Source organism: Anoplolepis gracilipes, chromosome 11 (assembly GCF_047496725.1).
Source record: "Anoplolepis gracilipes chromosome 11, ASM4749672v1, whole genome shotgun sequence".
Classification (NCBI taxonomy): domain Eukaryota; kingdom Metazoa; phylum Arthropoda; class Insecta; order Hymenoptera; family Formicidae; genus Anoplolepis; species Anoplolepis gracilipes.
Genome location: NC_132980.1, coordinates 6,826,046 through 6,849,095, shown reverse-complemented (window position 1 = coordinate 6,849,095; position 23,050 = coordinate 6,826,046). Strand labels below are relative to the sequence as shown.

At 28.7% G+C, this 23,050-nt stretch overlaps 4 protein-coding genes across 8 annotated transcripts in view; 1 reads left to right on the top strand and 3 right to left on the bottom strand.

The window, feature by feature from the left end:
• The window catches only part of Dnc (phosphodiesterase dunce), a 324,716-nt gene extending 320,340 nt beyond the window's left edge, over positions 1-4,376 (bottom strand). Inside the window, exon 1 of the mRNA XM_072901819.1 lies at positions 4,096-4,376. Within this exon, the coding sequence (XP_072757920.1) occupies positions 4,096-4,170 (75 nt within the window). The 5' untranslated portion in view covers positions 4,171-4,376. The remainder of the gene's footprint in view (positions 1-4,095) is intronic.
• Positions 4,377-7,567: 3,191 nt separating this feature from the next.
• On the top strand, positions 7,568-11,422 carry Rcd-1 (Required for cell differentiation 1). Of its 2 annotated transcripts, XM_072901849.1 has the most exons (4): positions 7,568-7,653; positions 7,776-8,279; positions 8,626-9,020; positions 9,097-11,422. In XM_072901849.1, the coding sequence occupies exons 2-4, from the start codon at positions 7,953-7,955 to the stop codon at positions 9,293-9,295; spliced, it is 921 nt and encodes a 306-aa protein (XP_072757950.1). In that variant the 5' UTR covers positions 7,568-7,653; positions 7,776-7,952; the 3' UTR covers positions 9,296-11,422. The 2 variants fall into 2 exon arrangements, with proteins under 2 accessions (XP_072757950.1, XP_072757948.1); XM_072901847.1 differs by having other exon boundaries at positions 7,590-8,279.
• LOC140670931 (sodium-coupled monocarboxylate transporter 1) lies at positions 10,258-16,475 on the bottom strand. Of its 4 annotated transcripts, none has more exons than XM_072901835.1 (14): positions 16,239-16,475; positions 15,611-16,132; positions 14,638-14,797; positions 14,495-14,560; positions 14,104-14,223; positions 13,659-13,813; positions 13,287-13,427; positions 13,104-13,212; positions 12,381-12,490; positions 11,977-12,160; positions 11,772-11,858; positions 11,237-11,418; positions 10,961-11,147; positions 10,258-10,893 (listed from the first exon to the last, which is right to left on the bottom strand). In XM_072901835.1, the coding sequence occupies exons 2-14, from the start codon at positions 15,802-15,804 to the stop codon at positions 10,813-10,815; spliced, it is 1,776 nt and encodes a 591-aa protein (XP_072757936.1). In that variant the 5' UTR covers positions 15,805-16,132; positions 16,239-16,475; the 3' UTR covers positions 10,258-10,812. The 4 variants fall into 4 exon arrangements, with proteins under 4 accessions (XP_072757936.1, XP_072757938.1, XP_072757937.1 ...); XM_072901837.1 differs by having other exon boundaries at positions 15,611-16,061; XM_072901836.1 differs by having other exon boundaries at positions 15,611-16,103; positions 16,239-16,253.
• A 1,451-nt stretch (positions 16,476-17,926) lies between these two features.
• On the bottom strand, positions 17,927-20,379 carry LOC140671378 (uncharacterized). Its single transcript, XM_072902624.1, has 2 exons — positions 19,869-20,379; positions 17,927-19,438 (listed from the first exon to the last, which is right to left on the bottom strand). The coding sequence occupies exons 1-2, from the start codon at positions 20,106-20,108 to the stop codon at positions 18,755-18,757; spliced, it is 924 nt and encodes a 307-aa protein (XP_072758725.1). The 5' UTR covers positions 20,109-20,379; the 3' UTR covers positions 17,927-18,754.
• Between the last annotated feature and the right edge of the window lie 2,671 nt (positions 20,380-23,050).

Here is a 23,050-nt window from a genome sequence, read left to right as displayed (position 1 = left end):
ATCAAAATAAATTGCGAACGCATAAATTAAATAATTAAATTAAATTATGAAAATGAACAGAAAAACATGACGCAGACATAAAAAAAAGAATTGTCGAAATACCGTCGAAATACGATATTAAAGTAAAATTAAATATAATGCAATTAAGATCTTTATCAATAATTATTAATAAAATATTCATAATTGTATTAATTTTATCACTGAAAAGTCAATGTGATATCATATATACTTACTCCCAACAACATTATTTGATTTCATCAAGAGTAATGCCGAAAATTAACTAATAGATGGAATTAGTAAATTATGTCATCAATAACAATACACAGAATTTTCAATCAGTAACAAACAATTTACTGTTTCATTGACGTGTATGTGTATTGTTTTATTGTTTAGTGTTTAGAGTCATAAATATTTTCGTATCTTGTATATCAGCATAACAGAAAGTAAACATGCTCGTCCGTTTCCGCGCAAACATGAGCCTGAATTAATATATCGCTCATACATGATGGATGGCTAAATCGTAGAATTAATATGGATATTAACGTGAATATTAAATTGCGAACAAACTTCACGAGAACCGCGGAGGCCGCGCAGTTGAAGCATTATAATCTAATCGTTTGGAATATATATATTCGAAAGAGTTGTATAATCCCCGATCCTGTTTCTCGCATATTTATCCGCATTTATCGAGAAACCACATTTAACTGTACATTCAATACAGTTCTGTCATTATGCCCGAGCAAATCTAACAGTGAATTATAATCCATACGTTGTATGTAAATATATATATAATATATCGAATATAATCAAAGAAGAAGAATAATCTTAATAATTTCAGAAAAAGCCTAATTATATAATTTTGGGGAGAAAACGATATCATTACATTTGCACTTTTGTCGAATCATATTGCTAGCGTGTGTTTTCCAATTTATTATATAGGTACTTTCATTATTACATCGTTTCGTTAAAAGATGATTTATATTCAACAAGCAATACACAATAATAAACCACGAGTTTCAAAGGCCAATTTAATTAAAACAATTTATGTTACACAAAAGAATCAAATATAATTTATACTTGTTTATACATATATTTATACGCGAGAGTAATTAAATGTTCAATGAGAATATAATTCACCAATTTTTTTTTTAAATATGCTTTTGTTTAATTAATATTATCGTATCATTAATTTAATGCACGAGCAAGAATAATAATACATTTTCGCACTTGTATGAGGCCCGCCTCGTTAATGATATATAATATAAACAAAGCCAAAATTGCAACTACGTTAACCTCGAGGGCACACACGTTGGTAACTTTACGGAAAAGGGTCAAATAACGCATGGCGGAGCAAAGGGCAGAGACTCATAATTAGATTGTTAGCTAATGGGACCACCGCGCATGCAAATAAGTACGCATAGAACTACGCACAAGCTGACGTAAGGCATTCACATAAGACCTTCTCAAATAGGAGGGGCACCTCTAATCTATTACACGTGTAAAAAGTGTGATATGGCAATGTTTCGGATAAACAAAATTTAATCAAATTGTTAACTTTGATATTAAAGAATCATATATCTGTATTAAATGCCAACTCAAATTATAAAATTTTTTTAATTATCTAGTATTATGAGAAAAAATCCGGATGAATATTTTATGAAAATATATATTTATCAGCTAAAAATATACCCCAACATAAATAACCAAACTTTAATTTTTTATAATATTCAAAAAATCTAATTTTGAAAATATTTAAAAAGGAATAAATATTTATGCACATTTTGCTATATTACACTGCTAAATCTTGCATATATATATATATATTATATTTTTTATTTAAGATTTAAGGTTCAGACACAATGAGAGAAATAAGGAATACGAAATTAAACGTAAAAAAATAATTAAACATTAAACTCATATTCAATTATGCATTGAAAAGATTAAAGATTGAAATATGATCAATCAAGACAAAAAATGTAGCTCCATTTTTTTATTTCGAATTAGTTAAATTTCAATCTTTAAAATCTTCAATTTTCAATATATAATCTGATACCTAATGCTTTTAAACTCTTTTGTAATCTATACTAGAAGCGCGCATAAAAGACTAGACTGTGATTTAAAAGAATACATAGCAATAATTGCATAGTGTGGGAGTATCAAGCAAAAAATAATTACAGTGTAATTTTAATAAATCACATCAGATCTCCACTTGCAATGTAAAGCGTTTCTCAAAATGGAATTCTTAAGCTCCGTCGGGTATATTAAAATTCGTTATATGAAACACGCCTCTATACAATTTTCAATTTATCTCGCGTTAAACTTATCTCGACGTTTGCTCACGGGTAAAAAGCAAGAAGAATAAAGTGAAAAGTGAGAAGAACAACAAAGTGAACTTTCAAAAGTATAATCGCATCGTAATAAAGAATATTAACAACGACGATGATATATTTTTTGTTAAATTTAAAAAATAATTGCAAACATATAAATTTATTATCAATCTTTCCATATCTAATAATTGTACCCACTGGCGGATCCTGGGAGGGGTTTGGGGTTAACCCCCCTCCCCTATCCTCCTCGAAAGGGAAAAAAATCAATTTTGATAAGAAATGATCAAACCGTGAAAATAAAGCATATTGATATTAAATCAAATAATTTTATCAACCCCCTCTCTATTTATTGACGTCAGGATCCGCTAGTGATTGTATCTATTAGTGTTATCATACATATGTATAAACATATTCCGTGCAACGCACACATACACGCACGCACGCACACACACACACACACACACACACACAATTAAAATAATGAATTTTAATATTTTCTCAAAGTATAAATACAGCAAAATTATTTTACAAAATAGGAATTAAGAAAACGTTATCTATAGGAATATTATTCATGAATATTAACGATTATTCGTTATTATACTTTTGCTAGTAAAAAAATACAAGTTCAATAAAAGACAAGACAAACAAATAATAATATGCTTCACGGTTCTTGCTTCATACTTCATGCTTCGACTCTCACACTCTCATTTCTAGAAAAACAAAAATACCAATTTTGTCTACAATATTTTTACAGATACTTGCATTTTAACATGTCGGACGTGTGTATGCAGATATGAAAAGTTATAAAAATAATGACTGAAATAAAAAAAAGAACAACCTAACAAGAATTTCTATTTACTTTTGATGTATGCCTGTCAATTCGAACATCGTCAGTTCACTCAACACAATAATTTGAAAAATCAAATTGTGGAAATTGAATATTTGATTAACAGTTCTCTCTCAGTTCACAGCTCTCTATTTCTGATACTTTTGCATCTGCTAAAGTTGCCGTGATATATTTAGACACGACTAATCAAATTTAGGTAGACTAAATCTATTAATTTAAGAGAATAAGTCTACAAATTTAACTAATCCGAGCAAAAAGGGAGCTACATTTTTTCTCTTGATGGATCATATTTCAACCTTTAATCTTTTCAATGCATAATCGAATATGATTTATATGATTTAATGTTTAATTTCGTATTCCTTATTTTTTTCATTATATCTGAATCTCTAAATCTTAAATCAAGATCACGCAAAACAATAACATTGATATCAAGTTTATTTGTGAACTAAAAATTATAAAAATAATACCCGCATTTTTATCAGCTAAATAATTATATATAAAATAATTTAAGGGGGAGAAATGACTCGATATAATCATGCAATATAATCTTTCTCTTATACTAAATAATACTTTATGACAAATATCACTGAAAATATAAGAAAGTTTATATCAGAAAATATATTTTATGCAGTGGATATACATATGATATGAAATATTTCCACTTTACTATCTTTTTAATATTACATATATGAGATTTTATTTTATACATTATATAAAAGAGCAACAAGAGAAAGCGTATATGTAATACTTCAGAGATGCAGGATTTTAAAGCAGAAAAATTAGCAAGATCGGTTCGTAAACCGTTATTACATTTCGCCAATTTTGTAACTCTACATGTTACACTATCTCTTCGAGCATTATTATATTGCCTTTCTATTCTATATTAGACCAGGATTAGAGAGAGCTAGTAGAGGAATTTACCTGTTGCATCGGATACGCTGCGCTACCGACGAAAAGATCCCATGCCCACGCGAAGATTCGCGCGCAAATGTGCATTGACGTCACCGCCACTTTATAAAGCCTCAACTCCGCCGGAACTCTCGTCTTCCTCCAAAGTTATGACGATCTTGCACGCACACTGGCCGAACGACGCGACGTTTCGATTGACACACGTGTCAGTCGATTTTGACACACGGCACTACCGAAAAAAAACACCGACCGCGCGATCACATCTTCGACAATTATTATTGCACTTCACTCACGACTTTCTCCTCCCCCCCCCCCACCCCTCGACATTCACGACTCGTGTCTCGATATCGATCACGGTAATCGCGTACGGTAATAATCACAGATCACGCTTACGTGCGATGGATCCTTGAATATGATGGTCGACATGGGTAACAATCGACTCGACGATAAATCCAAGTCCTTCGAATGTTTTTATTTCAATTCTCATTCAACTCATTCAATTCGCCGGCATCTCGTCCGGCAATTTTCCGGCGAAGCGATACTTTACGGTAGTAATTCCTCTGGGGAGCGTAAATGAAAACTGCTGCGCGTCACATGTGTTTGGCTGCAAACGTCACGCGATGAACGTCATTGTTCGCGCTCGAAAAAAATCGCGTGCGTGCGTTTTTATTTAGATCACTAAACTCGCGGTAATTTCACTACTCTATTTTTTTTTTTTTTTTTTTTTTTTTACACTCTCCCTTTAACGTCGAATGATATCGAAATTTGTGTAAACTCACACACGGTATTTCGCTCGCACCATATAAACGACGACGGGATCGACGCGCTCGCCTCCGTTATTGCATGCCGGCCGAATAAATAAATATTCGTTGTTCGAGAACGAAGGAAGGGGATAAAAAGCCGACGTAGCACTGTGGAGTAAACCGTTGCAAGTCACATACTCGTCACCCGACGCGAGGAAATCGCGCGAACGACATCTCGTTTACAGCTACGGCGGGCACGAACTACTTGTTGATCAGCGCCCTCGAGAACGACTGTCGCGCGCACGATCTGTGTTACAGAAGTTGGCGCCAACTCCGATAGGTTAATCGCTAAACCTTGATAATTGGCCACGGTAACTATGGTTACCGTGAATTCAAATTGCGGCAGATAAATATTTTTTAGCAACGATAGAGACATTACGATCGATAGATACTACCTAAAACGTTTTTTATACCGCAGGGGTTGCGTAAATCGTAGAGCAGCCAACTTCTTGCTCAAATAAAAGAAAGAATAATCGAGAAAGGTCGGGGAAATAATGTCATAATTATAAAAACGTTATATACAGGAAAAAATTATACCAAGATCGCAAAATATACGTCATAATAAATATTGAGAATTTTTCCAATTGAATTTTTAGAATGCTTGAAATATTAACGTTAATTACAGGGTACGTAATTACCAGATACCTTGTCATTGATCATGGCGTGAGGAAAAGATCGCGTCCTCCGATAATCGATAGGAATAAACGGCAGCGAGCGCAAGATCCCGGCATCGGCGATGACGACTCGCGCTTGTCAAGATGCTTTAAACGGAATTTGCGGAACGCGATTTGCGCGGGACGCGATAATCCCCCGATGCTTGAGATGTTGATCCGCACAGATGCCGTAACAACACACTCGTCTTCGACGAGAGACCGAACGGTACTGATTGTGAAATGTGAAATTGCACTCGTGCCACCTAGACGAGCCGGAGACGCAAAACGTATACATAGGTGCCAACGTGCAACCGTAAAAATGTTTGTCAAACCTAGAAGACAAAAATATTCTATTTAATTTGTGCGCAAATATATATGGGAACATGTTATTTAATTTTATAATTATTATGTACACAGTATGTCACATGTATATGCTATTATATTTATATATGTAGTTTCAAGCTTATAAGCTTAAAACATTTTTTTAAGTATACTGTATATATAAATATAATATATATGCTTTTTATTTAATTTGTGTGAGAAATGTCTAAATACTTTCGTCTAAAATTTATCTACTTATAATTAGTACTGATATTTGTTTATATTGCATTTATAAAACAAACTTTGGATTTGTTACTTAATTATTAATTACTTAATAATTGGAGGTAGAAATGTTTCAATTCTCTTGTTTTTTTTTTTTCAATTAATCTCGAAAAAAGTATCAATTTCGAAATGAGATGATAATTTATGTCAATATTTCTATTAAGCAATTAGTTTACTAATTTTACAACAGCATAATTAATAATACTAAATATAATTAATAATACTAAATAAAATATTTGTTGTTATATGTTTTATAACAATTATTATTAATTTAGAACACAATGCACTTTTATTATATTATATATTTATTCAAACTCAATATTTCTCCTTTTTAACATAAATCAAAATTATATTTATTTATTAATAATTATATATATATGTATATATATACTTATATGTAAAAAATCGAGCATTTTTTTTTAATGTAATTTTCTCTTTCTACCAGAAAAAAAACACTGATTTTAATTGTGCAATCACAAATTAACATAGTATAATTCGTAAATAAGGTATTATAAAGATGTTATTTTTATTCTTTACTTTATTTTATTAGCAAAACTAAATCTAGCTGTCAACGTCATTAAAAATGCCTTATTAATTTTGTAATTAAACATTATTTCATGCATTTTCATGCATTTTCATATTTTAATATGAACAAATGTGTGACTTGTTCTCTGTGACTAAAATACAGGAAAATTTATATTAATATATACTTAGTAAATAAATTTATTAAGAGAAAATGTTAATTAAAAACATACATTAGCAACAAGGCAACTATAATAAATAATAAAGCAATTTATACTCTTTTTTTTAAGTATTTGATTAATCATTGAACCAATAATAATTATGAAAAATATATAAGCAGCAATAAAAAGTTATAAATAGAATTTGCATATACAAGTTAAGCGAGCTGAATAATTAAATTGAAATCTTTACAAGCGAAATGATTTTTGTGAATGTATTTTATTTATAAATGATATATTTTAATTAATGCGCATATAAATTAATTAACGCGCATTATTAATTATTGACCCATCGTCTCTCTTATTTAAATAAATGTAAGTTATATAGTAAAAAAATGTATTTTTTAACCTTCTTTATATCATACTCATGAGTTAATTATTTTAAACAAATTTATATTTATACAAAATTACGTACATATACATATACATAATACGCATTCTAATTTATTAATTCTTATATATATATACAATTATTACAATATTACAATTATTATTTTCAAACCGGTAAAATGCGGAATAAAAGATTTAATTTTTTTAGAATACATTTTTTTTTAATTTTTTACTTTAAATTTGTAAAACCATAAATAATAAGGAAAAAATTTTAACACACTCAAATATTATATATATGATATATAGCCAGTATACCTGAGAGGCTTCATGCTTCTCTCTCTCTCTCTCTCTCTCTCTATTGCTCATGCGTATGCGTCTTTATGTTGACCGATGTTGTAAAGGTTAGAGAGACGTATAAAGCTCGCGTTCGTTTTTATCGAGGTGAGATCTATTTTGAAATAAAATATTATTAGACGTGGTGAACACAGTAATAAGATTGATTAATCATACAAGTGAGATAGAAAAACGATCACGTGCGTTCCTAAAAATTCCAAGTATTGCAGATATACATAAGTTTGAGCTCGTACGAGAGGTTAGGTTGTTGGATTCACTAGGAACGAACGAGAACGTTACTCAAGGACAACTCGAGGCCAACGAGATTTGCATCAGTGCAAAATCGTGATAAAAACGCTATAAAGTTGGTATATAACAACATAAAGTAATACCAAAGAACAGTATCAATGAGTTCTCAACAAAGCCCAGCCGCCCTGCAAACTAGTGTCGACCGCGAGAAGGTCTACACATGGATAATTGAGCTTTCAAACCCGGACACCCGGGAGAATGCTCTGCTAGAGTTGAGCAAAAAACGCGAAGTGGTGCCCGATCTGGCGCCGATGCTCTGGCATTCGTTTGGCACTACAGCTTCTTTGTTGCAAGAGATCATCAACATCTACCCCGCAATCAATCCTGCAACTCTAACTGCTTATCAAAGCAACCGGGTATGCAATGCCCTGGCACTTTTGCAATGCGTAGCCAGCCATCCGGAAACGAGGTCTGCCTTCCTACAGGTAGGATTATGCTTAAAGTTATATATATATATATATGTATCAAGGAAACAAAGAAATGATATATATAACATAAATAAATATGACCTTGTGCTATAAATTAGTATACAGATTTAAAATTTAATATAGCTTTATAATCTTACTACATTTAAATTGATTTTCTTAATTGTATTGATTCGTACTTAAGATTAAACATTTTAAAAGCCTTCCCTATTAGTTAACTTGTGCATGAAAATAAAAATTGATATGAAGATATACAGCAATATTTTACTTACTATGTATTGTCAAAAGTTTTATTTATTGAAACTATATGATTACAAATTAAACATTTGTATATATTTGATTTCAGGCTCATGTTCCATTATTTCTGTATCCATTTCTACATACTGTAAGCAAAACACGGCCATTTGAATATTTAAGATTAACAAGTCTTGGAGTGATTGGCGCACTTGTCAAAACAGATGAACAGGAAGTGATTACTTTCTTGCTCACTACAGAAATTATCCCACTGTGTCTGCGAATTATGGAAAGTGGTTCAGAATTAAGTAAAACTGTAGCGACATTTATACTTCAGAAAATTTTATTGGATGACAGTGGATTGTCTTACATCTGTCAAACATACGATAGATTCAGTCATGTTGCTATGATCTTAGGAAAAATGGTTCTATCTCTAGCAAAAGATCCTTCTGCAAGATTACTTAAACATGTTGTGAGATGCTATCTCAGATTATCTGATAATCCAAGGTGAGTAGCAAAATAAAATGCATGGAAAACAATGTTACAAAATTTAAAAAATTAAAATATGACTTTGTGTTTGCAGAGCATTATTAGCTTTAAGACAGTGCTTACCAGATCAGTTGAGAGATAATACATTTGCAACATGCTTGCAAGAAGATGCATCAACAAAACATTGGCTGACTTTACTTCTTAAAAACTTAGAAACTGGCCCACAACCAGGTCCACCGACCCAGCCAGGACAAGATCCGCGAACAATTGGCATGTCGCCACTCACTTCTTGAATTTTTCAAGTTACGATAATCGTAAAGTATGTTGCATATAAGAACGAACGTCAAACACATCTAATTCCATGAATCGTTCCGTATTTTTTCATGATAATGGTTATGCCATCTACATTTCACAAATCGTGCTGTGAGAACTAGTAATAAGTATATCGATTTGGAACTCAAATACATGATAATTATTGTAAATATTGTATAAATGCTTGTGCAACAAGGTCTAGCAAGTTACAATTTTAATATAATTTGAATTCAACAAATGTCCACTCTTTTCTTCAAGTTTAAGACTATGTGTCGACTACTAGTGTTGACAAAAAGTTTATACAATCAAAAATGTTTTGTGCAAACAAGATATTACGTATAAGAAATTTAATGACAGATATACATATATATATATATATATATATATATGTGTGTGTGTGTGTGTGTGTGTGTGTTTGTGTGTGTGTGTGTGATATGCGTACTAATATAAGAGTTATATATAGAACAAGAGTGATTGTTATATTTACATTTAACTGCCAGATATTCTGATAGATTTTACAATAGATGCATTTTATAATTATATAAATTCGGACATTATTACTTCAAAAATATTTGATTGCATAAAAATTATTTTTTTAAAATTATTTTTTATGTATACAAATAAACATGCAAGTGTTATAATTAATATAGAACTAACATCTCTCACATTCATTTTGTTATTATGGGCCTAATTAAATTAAATACATAATATGCAATTCATTACATATGAAATCATGTAAGCAAATTTATTTTATTGCCTAAATTTATATAGTGGTTTATATAAATAAGGCTTAAATTTAATATTCCGAGAAATGCGATTAATTTTAATCATTCTGATCTCTAGCTGTACATACAAAGTTGAATTCGCTCAGACTTCACGCGTTGACAGAAATTATATTGGAATATAAAGAAGGAAAGATCGTGACTATTCTTATATTTCAATATATTTATGTCTATACTTTTTATAGATTCTTTCTGTGATATATACTATTAATCGAAAATATTTACAACACCGAACAGCAAATAAAAAAAAATTATATAATATTAATTATATAATATTTTTTAGTTTTATAGATAATCTTTTAAATTTATGAAATTTAAAATAGAATTATTAAAATTGATTATCTGTCGTCCATAAAAAAATTTCTTGGGTTATTAAACTACTTGAAATGTTAAGCCTTACCTGTATAAACGTAAATTAATTATTTTATAGGGCTCTATAAGATTAACTTACGTGCATAATTTATGTATATAATAAGATATATTCAAACAAGTTCATTAGTTAATCCTATATTGTTATGACTGATCGATAATAGGGTACACTATTGTGTGAGGATTAAATCATTAAATACGCTGATATAATCATTTATATTGTCAATTATGCGAGTCACAGTTTAATTTAATTTAATCTAATTTTGATGAAATGTTATGGAGTAAATATAAATTTGACTTGCATGAATATGTCTTATTTAGTTTACCGCAGGTGAAAAAAACGATCACTAATATTTCGAAGAAGTTTGCGTCATTATATTACTTATATCACTTACATTACTTGTCACTTTCGCGAGTTCAGCCTCATTCTATAAAAAAAGAAGTATATTAACGCCATAGGATTTAGTCTAATTAAGGATTGCGGAATCTACATACCGCTTTCTGAGGATCCTTCGAACGTAGAAGGCCATGTATAATGGGTGTAAATAATCTTTTGTCCGTGCGACTGTACTTAGACGGTCCCGTGAACCACGAGACTAGCAGGCCTATCAAGATTGTAGTTAAAAAACCTACCCACGTGTACCAGAGATACGACATTCTGTATAAAAAGAATGGTTGTTCTCTGAAAAGATAAAGACAGTTTAATTACGTTAACATACGAAAAGTGATTTTACACGATTCTTACATGCGAGAATAATTCGATAAATGTACCTGACAGCGGTCTCGACGATTATCGTCAAATTTCCGACAGTATTGTTCAGCAATTCGGAACATCCCTCCACTGATACCGGTTTTACCGGGAAGTAGATCGAGCCTCTAGAGATCGCCGCTTGTGTACCAAATGAAATCCAAGCAACCAAATTGAGACTAATTAATGTACCGACGAATGCTCCCTGTTCGAGTAAGAAAGTAGAAAGAACACTTTCAGTGAAGACATAGAATTTTTCAGAACTGATTTAATAATTTTGTAAGTCGTTTGTATCGTAAATCTGTCACGAAAATTGACGTTGGAAATTTTACAAATTGTGTCTTGACTGATACTATAAGAGACTAACAATAAGAGTAAAAACTTTCATAAATAACTGAATCTTTAAGCGAATTATTAGGGAATAATTTAGATATATCATTTATATAAATATAAGCGTGATATAAGTATAAAGTTAAAATTATCTTCTATCGATGAAATAAATGTAAAAATGTTTGCGATGCAATCCACCGATTTCTTTACAAATCTTTAGCTCCTTACCATTGAATTTGCCATCGGAAACAACATGCCCAATGTAAACATTCCGAGTAATGGTCCAGCGGTTATTCCAGACAAGCTCTTGCCAGCCTGAAAAGAAAATTTAATGTGCTTTGTTATTAATTGAGAATTGATTTACGTCCTCAAGTGATTCGATATTTTCGCACATTTTTTACTATTATTTATTTAAATTACATATCTCTCTTACTTGAATTAAACCACTTAGTTTCTCTACCATAAAGACGAGGCCCACGCAAATGGCTCCTATTATCACAACCGTAGCTTTCATTATGAGGCTTGCGCCAACGTTGGAGATCGGTTTACGGAGACACGGCTTAATCATGTCTTCGTAGATCACGCCCGACATGGAATTCAATCCGGTTGACATTGTGCTATATAGTTCAACGAGCGAGCGTATTACATAATCGTAAAAGGGAAGAATAATTGGAACATTAGCAAGAAATATTAAATCTCTTTAGAGTTTTTATCATACCTTGTTAATTCTTGATCTGATTATTTTTACTTTAATGAAAGTAAATATTGCAAATGTCTCGAAATTGATCCAAAAAATCGCAAAATTCAAAGAAAATTTAATATCTTGTAATATTTTACCTCAATGCTGCACTGAATACACCGGAAACAAATAGACCTGGCAAGCCTGGTATTGTGTGTGACAATTCCATCACAAAGTACGGTAACAATTGATCAGGTTTTCGTATTTGCTAAAACGAGCAATTTTTTGTGTAATATTTATTCATTTTCGAACCTTTATAGAAAAGTTTTATTCGTAAAAAAAAATTTAAGTTTCCAATTTGTCGATAGGATAAAAATATCGATATATAATAATGTAGTCATTAATTAATTCAGACATAAGTGATTGTTTTTGGTAAGGCATTTCGAAGCGGTTTCAATCGATGATAGAACTCGACGAAAGCTGTAACGTACTTATTCTCTTCAAATGATAATTCTAAGAGAATATCTTTCATGTAATAAAAAACGAAGATTATTAATAAAAGTGAATAGAACAGAAACTTCTGACAAACTTTGGTTACTCAAACAATATTGCATTACAAAAGAATAAATTGAAATGCACATTATGATCATTATGAATTCGCGAATGTGGTTAAATTAAAAATGATAAAAAATAAATGTAGATCAAAGGCCTTTCCGAGCTCCCTTTAACAGATTAGTAGTGGAGGAAAGCTCAAGTTTAAACTGTCGATGAGCTTTCATATTATATTAATTTTTCCTCGAAATTAATTATGATTTTGCAAATCTTTATTGAAACATTTTATTTTGTTTAATTACTATGTGCCAAATCTTTTTTGTTTTTACCTTTGTCGTGATCGGATCACAGTCGTAGAAGGCCGCGTAGATGACGATTCCCGTGTAGCAACACAACGAGACAATGCTGACTATGCCTACGGCCATTATCATAATCGCTCTAGATATAAAGAAAAATTAAATAAGCAAGACGCATCATGACGCCGTGCATCATAAAGCATTTGGGGGACTCACACGTTGGATTTTTTTAAATTCGGCATTGCCAGACATCTTTGCACCATCGCCTGGTTCACAGAACACGTGGCCAACCAATTTAAATAATTGCCGACCACCACAGTCCAAAAAGTGTGCCTTACTGTAGGATCCGGATCCATACTAATTAAAAAAAATTGCGATGACATTTATTTGACAGTTGATCGATGTATAATAATAGTTTAACGGAATGATATTACGATTCGTTGCGTAATTTAAAGATTAAATAAATGTGAAAAAATCACAATGATAGTAAATTGCATGCATAATAAAAATGTAGAAAAATTAATGTGTGATATAGTTAATCGTATATATAATAAAATAAAAATTAAAGGGAAATTTTTTTGCTCGCACTTAAAGAATTCGATTCTCCCAGTATCATCATTCCTTTTCCACACCTCTGCTACGCCGCCGACTCTTGCTGTGCCAAGTATGGCAACGGCAATAGCAGCGCCGAACATCATCGCCGTCTGAATAGTATCCGTCCAAACGACCGCCTTTAGACCACCCTTGAAATAAGAGCTCATATATTTTTTTATAATTAATTATATTAAATTTTATCGATATTAAGTTGACCATGCAATACTATCATTTCCTTTGAAACGCTTATTGCGGACTAAGTTTTTTCTTTATTCCGCATTTTTAGCTAATTTTTATTAAAGATAGTTGATTTAATTATTAAACAGCGTGCAAATAAAACTCTAAATCACATACTCAATAATAAAAATATAAAAATTCGAAATATTTCTTAAAATAAAAACAAAATTTCGATACTCTAATTGATGAGCAATGTTCTTACTAGTGTCGTGTAGAAAATGCATACAGCGCAAACCAGCAACGCAATCGTGTAAAGATCCATTCCGGTCGCCTGATTGAAAGCTAGCGCCGGCACGTATATCACCAGCGGTATGTAAAGCAGCTGCAAGCGCAGAATTATTCGACGTGTTGAATTACACACGGAATGGATGATGTTTCAAGCTTAACACTTTGATAAATTCTTAGTATAATAATATATTAAACATTTTTTTGTCTAAAAGAAATTTTGACATTTTTAACAAACAAATTTGGTAAGCACTTTTTTATGTGTTCAGAAAATCAAGTTTTAATGCAAACTTGCAAGAATAATGGAATTTTTCAGGATTAAAATATTCAAATTTTTTTCTCTTATTTATTTAACAAATTTAGCTTACCATCTTGATAATGAAAATAACAGATCCCATGAGTCTGACCGCTCGATTGAATCTTAGCTCTAGATACTGCGAAAATGTAGAAAATTGACAAAGCTCACGATTATTGTTGTAGATATAGACTCAATGCAATGATGTGATGTTACCTCGTAAGATGATGTTATTCGGAGTCCATAGAAAACCGGCAGATATACGACTGCCATCGTAAGAGACACAAAAGTGTCCGCAATCACAATGCACCATAATTGCGTACCATAAACGTACATTTCTGCCGCCAAACCCAACATTGCTATGCCCGACACGTAACTGCAATTTTAAGATCCTTCTTAAATTAACTTATAATGGTGCAACATTTGTGTAATGCAAATTTAAGCATTAATTTCCCAATTAATCTGTGATAAATGAGTTATCGAAATTTTTAACTTTTATATCGTCGATAGATCACTGTGATTTGCGAAACGGTAAGTCAGATATTTAACGACAAATCTAATTTTATCCTTTTTCAATTTTTTCAAAAGTTTAATTGTGATATTACACATGATGTAAACTTTAATTTAAAGAAACAATTTGCTCCAAGAAAATTTATTCGATGTATCCTGTCATAAAATAAAAATCATATACATGTTATAATAATTCTTTAAAAATGCAAAAAAATTGGCAATTTTATCACTGTAACACAATATATACTTAAATTCAAAAGATTTATAAATATCAAAGATTTATAAATAGCAGTTGCCGTCAATAAAACGTTAGTGACCTAGGACTAACAATATAAGATGGGGTGCTCTTAAAACGAATCTTCTTATTTGAATATCTCGACACGTGGAACTACATATGACTATTAATAATTACAACTTTAACTAGAGAGCCTTGACAGCCAATTGAGACAAATGTCACCTTAATGTGTCCTGTATATTTCCGGTTCACAGTTCACATAGAACAATTCTTTTATCAATATTCAATATTTTTCTATTGTAAAGCTAGGAATAAATTAAATTATTTTCATTTTAAGACATATAAAAATAATATATATATATATTATTAGAGATCTCTGAATTAATAACTTTAAGAGTTAAACTGAAAAGGCAAGGTTCAAAGAAGTTAGGATTAAATTTTTACCTTGCTATCAGTGACATGCTTATCGGAAATATAGACATCTTCTGACCGCCCACAAGGTACTCTCCCACAGCGTCTGCCTTCTTCCTGGACCCATAATACTGATAGATGCCTATGATGGCAGAAATGCCTAGCATACTGATGAACACAATAGAATCAATCAAGTCGAATGTTTTACGGTTTTCTGTCGTATCCATTGCTGCTCAAATTTATTTTAACAAATAAAAATATCCCACTCAAGTATTCACATCTGCTCAATTTTATATCTTGCCACCACAAACATTTTAATATTTTAAGATACTCGATGTTTTTCAATAAAAAAATTCGTAAACTGACACAGATTAATTAATAGTTTGCAATTATCTTTCTTCACAAAAGTTCTTTCACATCTCACAGAAATGTTTCGACAAGTGTTAGGTTATTTTACATCCGTATTTAGAATAGATTCAATAATCTAAAGATTTTAACGTTATGAAAATTTGCATAAAATCACAATCTATGATCACACAAGTCAAATGATTAAATCTAAAGAATAAATAAACAAGTATCACACAAATTTATTTATGTTATTATAATTTCCTTTATAAAACTTGCAGAAATTCACGAACAAACACATAACACATATTCTTACAAATTTAAATAGATAAGATCTTCGTAAACAACCACGTGTCACAGACGTGCTTGTCAAATCTCATTAAGAGACACGGCAAGATGATAATCACGATCCATGAAAATGATCGATCGAAATTAAGCTTTTAGAGATTAAAATGCGCGTAGTTTCGATTTCTCTCGCGCGAAACCGAGATTTCGAGATTATGCAGAGATTACGATTGAACGCGTTTCTTCTGCGCGTTCTATAAAACGTCTGCGACGGTGAAAGAGCAGTACGTTAAGCGCAACTCCACGAGGTACGATTGAATAATTGCGGATTCTCCGCTGCTCTATATCGCCCTCGGCCACTGCCTTCCGTAATGACTCTTTATGCGAGCACGAAATACATAGCCTAAAGAACAAACGTCCAAAAGAAAGGATGCAGCCAGAAGTGTGTTTTTTTTTAAATAAAAGAATATATGTAGATAATTAAAGTAATGAATGTCCGATCATAAAAATATATCAAATTTTAATTCTATGGTAAATTAAGTAATATGTGATTTAATAAAATAATTGAAAAAAATTGAATGAAACGTAATGATTTTTGTTTAATTACGTATTAAAGTATCAGCTTTCAGCATACATACGTATACATTTTATAACTAAGAAACAGTACTTTACATTGAAAAAAAGTTTAATTACTGCGAAAGAACATTATCATTCAGCCAACCCAAAACTTACAAAATATATGAAACAGTAAATATTTTTAAATAAACTTCTTTTCACAAATTTAATTATTTTGGAGCGTGTACTTTCATCCGATTATATACAAATAACAACTAATTCAACGTCACAATATGAACTTTAAGACGCACAGGATTATATTGGAAAAATAAATAGAAAATTTATTTAAATAACATATTTATTTCTATTGCATTTTAAATATGTTTGATTTCTAGCTTTATTTAACAAATTGAATCTATAATTTATCTAGTAAGTCAGTAATTTGTTTTAAGCATCATAGACAAACGCACATTGTTTTAGAATGTATAAGATATACAATATTGCAAATAATGTACATTCAAATGTAACGAATAAAACTATTTATTTCGCAGTTTCTTTTATGTAAAATTGTGTAATTAATCTATTAACTCCTTACATTTAATTATATTATTAAAAATTTGCGTATTCTACCACAATTCATCTTGCATAGTCGCAAAAGTAATAATTTCGAACATCAATTCCATTTTTAATATGCTTCAAATATGTTCTGTTTATATACGTATAAAAAATTAATTATTCAAATTAATTATTAAAATAGTCTAATTTTTTTAATACAGATTTAAGATACTTTATTCGTATTACTAATTTAAAAAATGATTTAATGTTTTTGCTAAAGAAAATTGACAGTAAAACGCGAGAAGGAACTAAATATCAAAATTGTCTCATGTACTACACATACATATTATAAAGCAATGATATCTCTACAAAAAAAGTCTCTACAAAAATTAACATTAATATATAATATCATTACATTTAATATATATAATATCACATATTTTCAAAATAATATAAATTAAATTAATATTAAAAATTATTAAATAAAACTAAAATAATAAACAAAATTACAATAAATACATATATATTAATACATTACATATATGTATATATATATAAATTTTATCAATATATTAATAAATTAAAATATACATATTAAATTTTTTGCATCTGTATATTAATATATTAATATATTACATAATAATTATTAAAAATCATTTATTTAAATAATATTTGATGTATGTGTGTAATATGTGATAATGTGTGATGTATTTGACGATTCATTAATCGCATATACGGACAAACAATTATAATAACAATTTATACATACAAAAATTAATCAATATAAAAAATGAAAGTTGTTATTTAAAACCATTTTGTTTATTACACGATGTACATATGTAACCATACGTATGTACCAGAGTGTCTCTCAGTATTCAAAATTTATAATACCATCGACATTTTGATATTAAAATTTTTCTCTTATTCATCAAAATGAGAGAAATATCAGTCATTAATTAATATATAATTTGAAACATATTAAAAAAAGTGTGCGTGATGTATTTGTATCCCTATATATGTATAGAAATTTTAATATTATATTCGTTACTTATTTTCGAGTACAAAAACTACTTTGACTAACTTTGTTTCACTTAACTTAATCGGCATTTAATTTCACGAAATTAAATCTGTCATCATAATTAAATTTTCTGCAATAATAATAATAACTAATGATTATTATTATAATATATTAACAATTTGGAGCATTTGCGGAAGTCACTCTAAATTTATGTCACGGTACAATTATTGCAGAGGCATGTAAAAATATTAATTATACAGTAAATATAATAAAAATCTTTCCTAATTGAATATACATCGTTCATTTGCATTTGAAAAATGCAGTCAATATAATCCGTTTTTAAATTTATGAAACTGTAATTAAATATTGAAGCAATAATAGTCGCAGAAAATAATATTAATTTTTTTTAAGATTTACATTTAGAAATTTAAAAACAATTTTTTGAGATAATTTTTTGTCACTTTTCTATATAGAACAGAATAAGATAAAATTCTAAAAATTTCAACATTGTTTCTGAATTCAAATTCTCTTATCCAGGATATATCCGCTCTTTTTTCTTGATCCCAACTTTTTGGATATTTCATTTTGTTTTTTTTAGCGTATTCATATGCAATATTTGATAGGTGTTCCAAGATACGTATAATGGAAGAGTAAGAATTCCGTGTAAATCTATTCTTTGCCCATTCCTTTAACTCGTTTAAAAATCGGTTCTCTTCCTGGAATGTGAACCGTACTTGATGTTTAGACATTACCTTCCTATCAAATTGATAATTTTCTCCAAAACGCTTATGACAGGCTATTTCCTTTTTTAAAATTTTCTTCTTAACTCGATAGCGTTTCATAACTTTATTTATACTTTCCTTTCCAGAAACAACACTGATCACTGCTAACTCGTATTCCATCTTTCTTATTCGATACTTTATTTTATCTTCGAAAACATCTATTTTTAATTGTAAAGTTGGAAAATCAAGTTTATATTTCTCTGCTACGTGTCTTACAGGTTCATTTATAAATATAACTTCTCGTACTGCGTGTTTAAAACGGTTCCTTAACTTGACATGTTCTTTAAGTTGTGTTCTATATGTGTCATATCTTTCAATATTCTAAAAACAAAAATACAAACATGTTGCATAAGTTTAAGCAAAAAATATTAACACAAAGTAAGAAAATAAAGATCTTAAGTAATTATACAATCATTTGCGAAGTTTTCGCCTCGCAGTATACACATTTTTTCTTCAGGATTGCACAATTATACATTTATACATTTATACATTTTCTTAAAACAAAAATGCGCATATATAAAACATACAAATTTTTAAATATTTTCCAATATTGTTGTATAATTTTTAAAAAATTTTTTAAATAAAGTAAGACTAAAATGTAAAATAAATCTAAAAATAAATTGTTCAAGACAAAATTCTTTACTTACGCTAATGTAAATTTATAAGTAAGTCATATTTCGAAAGAAAAGTATTATTATAAGAAAAGTAATATTAATTTTCTTAAAAAGTAATAATTATTTTCAACACTTACCATATCTTCTTGTGTTTCCTCCACTTGCATTTGTTCTGGTGTTTCCTTGGCTGTAGTATCTTCTTCTGTAACATTTTTAATTATCTTCGACGTCTGTGTAGTCAAATATGCTGAGTGCAAACATTTGTTAAAAAAAACCTGTATCTCCTCATTAATTTCTGACTTTGTTTTTTTATCGATATCTTCATCTTTTATTATATCCAAACTACATTCACTTAAAGATCTTTGAGATATTTGCATATCTGTAAAGGGTTTCTCCAACTTCGACGTAGAAAATCCTCTCTCAAAATATCCTTTTTTGTTTTTCTAGAACTTTTATGCGATATTCAAGCAAAGAACAAGTGTTACATAACTTAATTATCTGATATTAAAAGTTTTATTTATAATATTTTTTCCACAAAATTTATTTTTTCAGCGATTTTAGAAGGATTTCCGAAACTTTTGTCACTCGATATGAAGCATTTCAAACAATGTCAACAACTGAAAGTTGTTGCCGCTACTTGCTCTTAAGAAAAACTTTTCGAACGATCGCAAGTCAAAATATTATTTATATACATAATACCGTCATGTATCGACTCACTAAGAAGAGTTTTTCTTATTTCTTATGTTTATTGTTTTTTGCATAATAACATTGACTAGAAAATTATATTGTTTATAATTTTCAGTTAAACGATCAAATATTTCTTAAGAGTCATAAAAAAAAATTGTATAAACTGTGTAGAGCGTTATTATTAATTTTTCTGTTAATTAAGAGTAATTTTTAAAATGTGTAAAAATTGATTGTTTATTTAATTATTAAAATAACAAGAAAAAATTCAAATTTATTTGATTAAAATGAGAACAGATATTAGATGAAAAGTATATATATATACATATACTTGATGTCTATATGCATACGAAATATCATAAAACTGATAAAAGTGCGAATGTAATTGTATTAAAAATAATTGCAAAAGCATAAAGTAAAAAAATGTTCCACAATTTGTATAAACAATATTTATTTATACACGTATATTTTAACAATTTGTAAAAAATTGGTAAGTGTGATTTTATTCTTTTAATGCACAAATTTAATGCCTGTTTTGAAAAATAAATGAAAACTGTCTTAGTGAATTGATCATCTTGATAATTAAAAATTGTAACACATTCTTTTCAAGTTTGAAATATCATGTTGATTATTATTAATTGTCATCGCAAATTTTGATAATTTGAATGTTCGAAGGCAAATTGCTAGCATTAAACAATTTTCATGCAATATTATATATTTAGTATAAATTCTATATCACATAAATAAGAGATCTTCGAATGAGAAATCTTGTGTTTTGCCTTAATTTATAAATAAATATAAAAAATATAATAAATCAAATATATAAAAATAAATAAATATATATATATATATATATATATATATATATATATATATATATATATAAACGCGTTTAAAAATTTGTAAATTTAAAAATTCTTCACCTGTGTGTGAAAGAGAAACACAAAGAGAGTGTTTCTTGTCACATTCATTTGTAAATTATTTTCGGTACACTACAGTAACTATTAAGTTGACTTTGAGTTTGCAACAAATAGCTACATATTTTTTCTTAAAATCTATTTTAACTTGTTTGTACCAATTGATTCCACTCATTATTTTGTTCATACAAGTGTTAAAATAAAATAATCAAAAAATAAATATTTTTCTCGAAATATGTATTTCATAATTTATAATTATATTAAATTTGATATAAAATATCTCATAAACCATTTAGGTTTTGGCTATTATATCTTAAAATTTTTCACATCGAATAATACCAGAAATATGAATAAAAATTAGGGTGGTTGCATTTAAAAAACTAACACTAATTGTAAGATGTCTTTCACGTAACTTTGACATCTATACCCAAGATCAAACTAATGATACTATTTTGTTTCTCTCAACGTCACAAAACTTTTATAAGAAACATTCTTTTGTGTTAAAACGTAAAAAAAACAAGATATTTATAGAAATATTTAAATGATTCACCTCTCTAAAGTAAAGGATAATTCTCATCGATTGCATCGATATATTATAGTAAAAAATTACGAATTTTTCTCTTTTCTCAAATACCTTATCATTGTAATTATCAAGAATGGAGCAATATCGAAATATTACGCGTTGCTTTTAACAAAACACATAAAGTCTATACTTGTACATTAATATAAATTGTTTAAAATAAAATGTTAAAAATTGTGTTTATACACGCTAAAAAATAAATTATTAAAATTATTTTACTTATATGTATATAGAAGGTATTTAATTTATGAAAAATTAATATTAATATACAATATCATTACATATACATATATAATATGTATACATATCAAATTAGTATATATTATCAACTTTAGTATTATCATATTATTATTATTAGAAATTATTATAAATAAATATTTATGTATTACAAATAATATGTATATATTAATATTTAATGTTCTAATGATTAAAAATCATTAACAATTTTTAAATTATTTATTTAAATAATATTTGATATATAATTTGATGTATATAATTGATGTGAATAAATTAATTACAAAAATTATTTTGACTAAACTTTGATTAACCTAATCAGCAATTAATTTTACGAAATTGAATCCGTCATCATAGTTTTCTACAATAAAAAACTAATATTTTTATTTATAAATTAATAAATTCAAATAATAATTTTATTACTTGAAAAGTTAATCAGACCTTTGTTGAAGTTACTACTTTTCTCACGCTACAATCATTACAAAGTTATATAAAACTTTTAATTATATATAGTAATTACAATATTAATTAAGCAAAAATGTTTTATAAACTGATACATTCATAGATTTACAATTGAAAAGTGAAGTCAATATGACACAATACAGATAGAAAAAATACAGACAACAATGTCTTTTTAAATTTGTAATGTTAATATCTAGTTTCTTTTCCTCACATCATTCAAAATGGCGATTGTTAACATAATTTGAATAGTTTATGTATTCAAAAGTCACAAAAGTTTTAATTGATAGACTATTAAACAAATTCTTATTTAGAAAAGTAAAAGCGATCTATTTACACATACTCTACAAGATAAAATTAATTAGTTAAATATATTACAAAATATATAAAGTAAAACAGAAAAATATAGACAAAGAAATGCACAGTACATGCAAACTTCATTGTT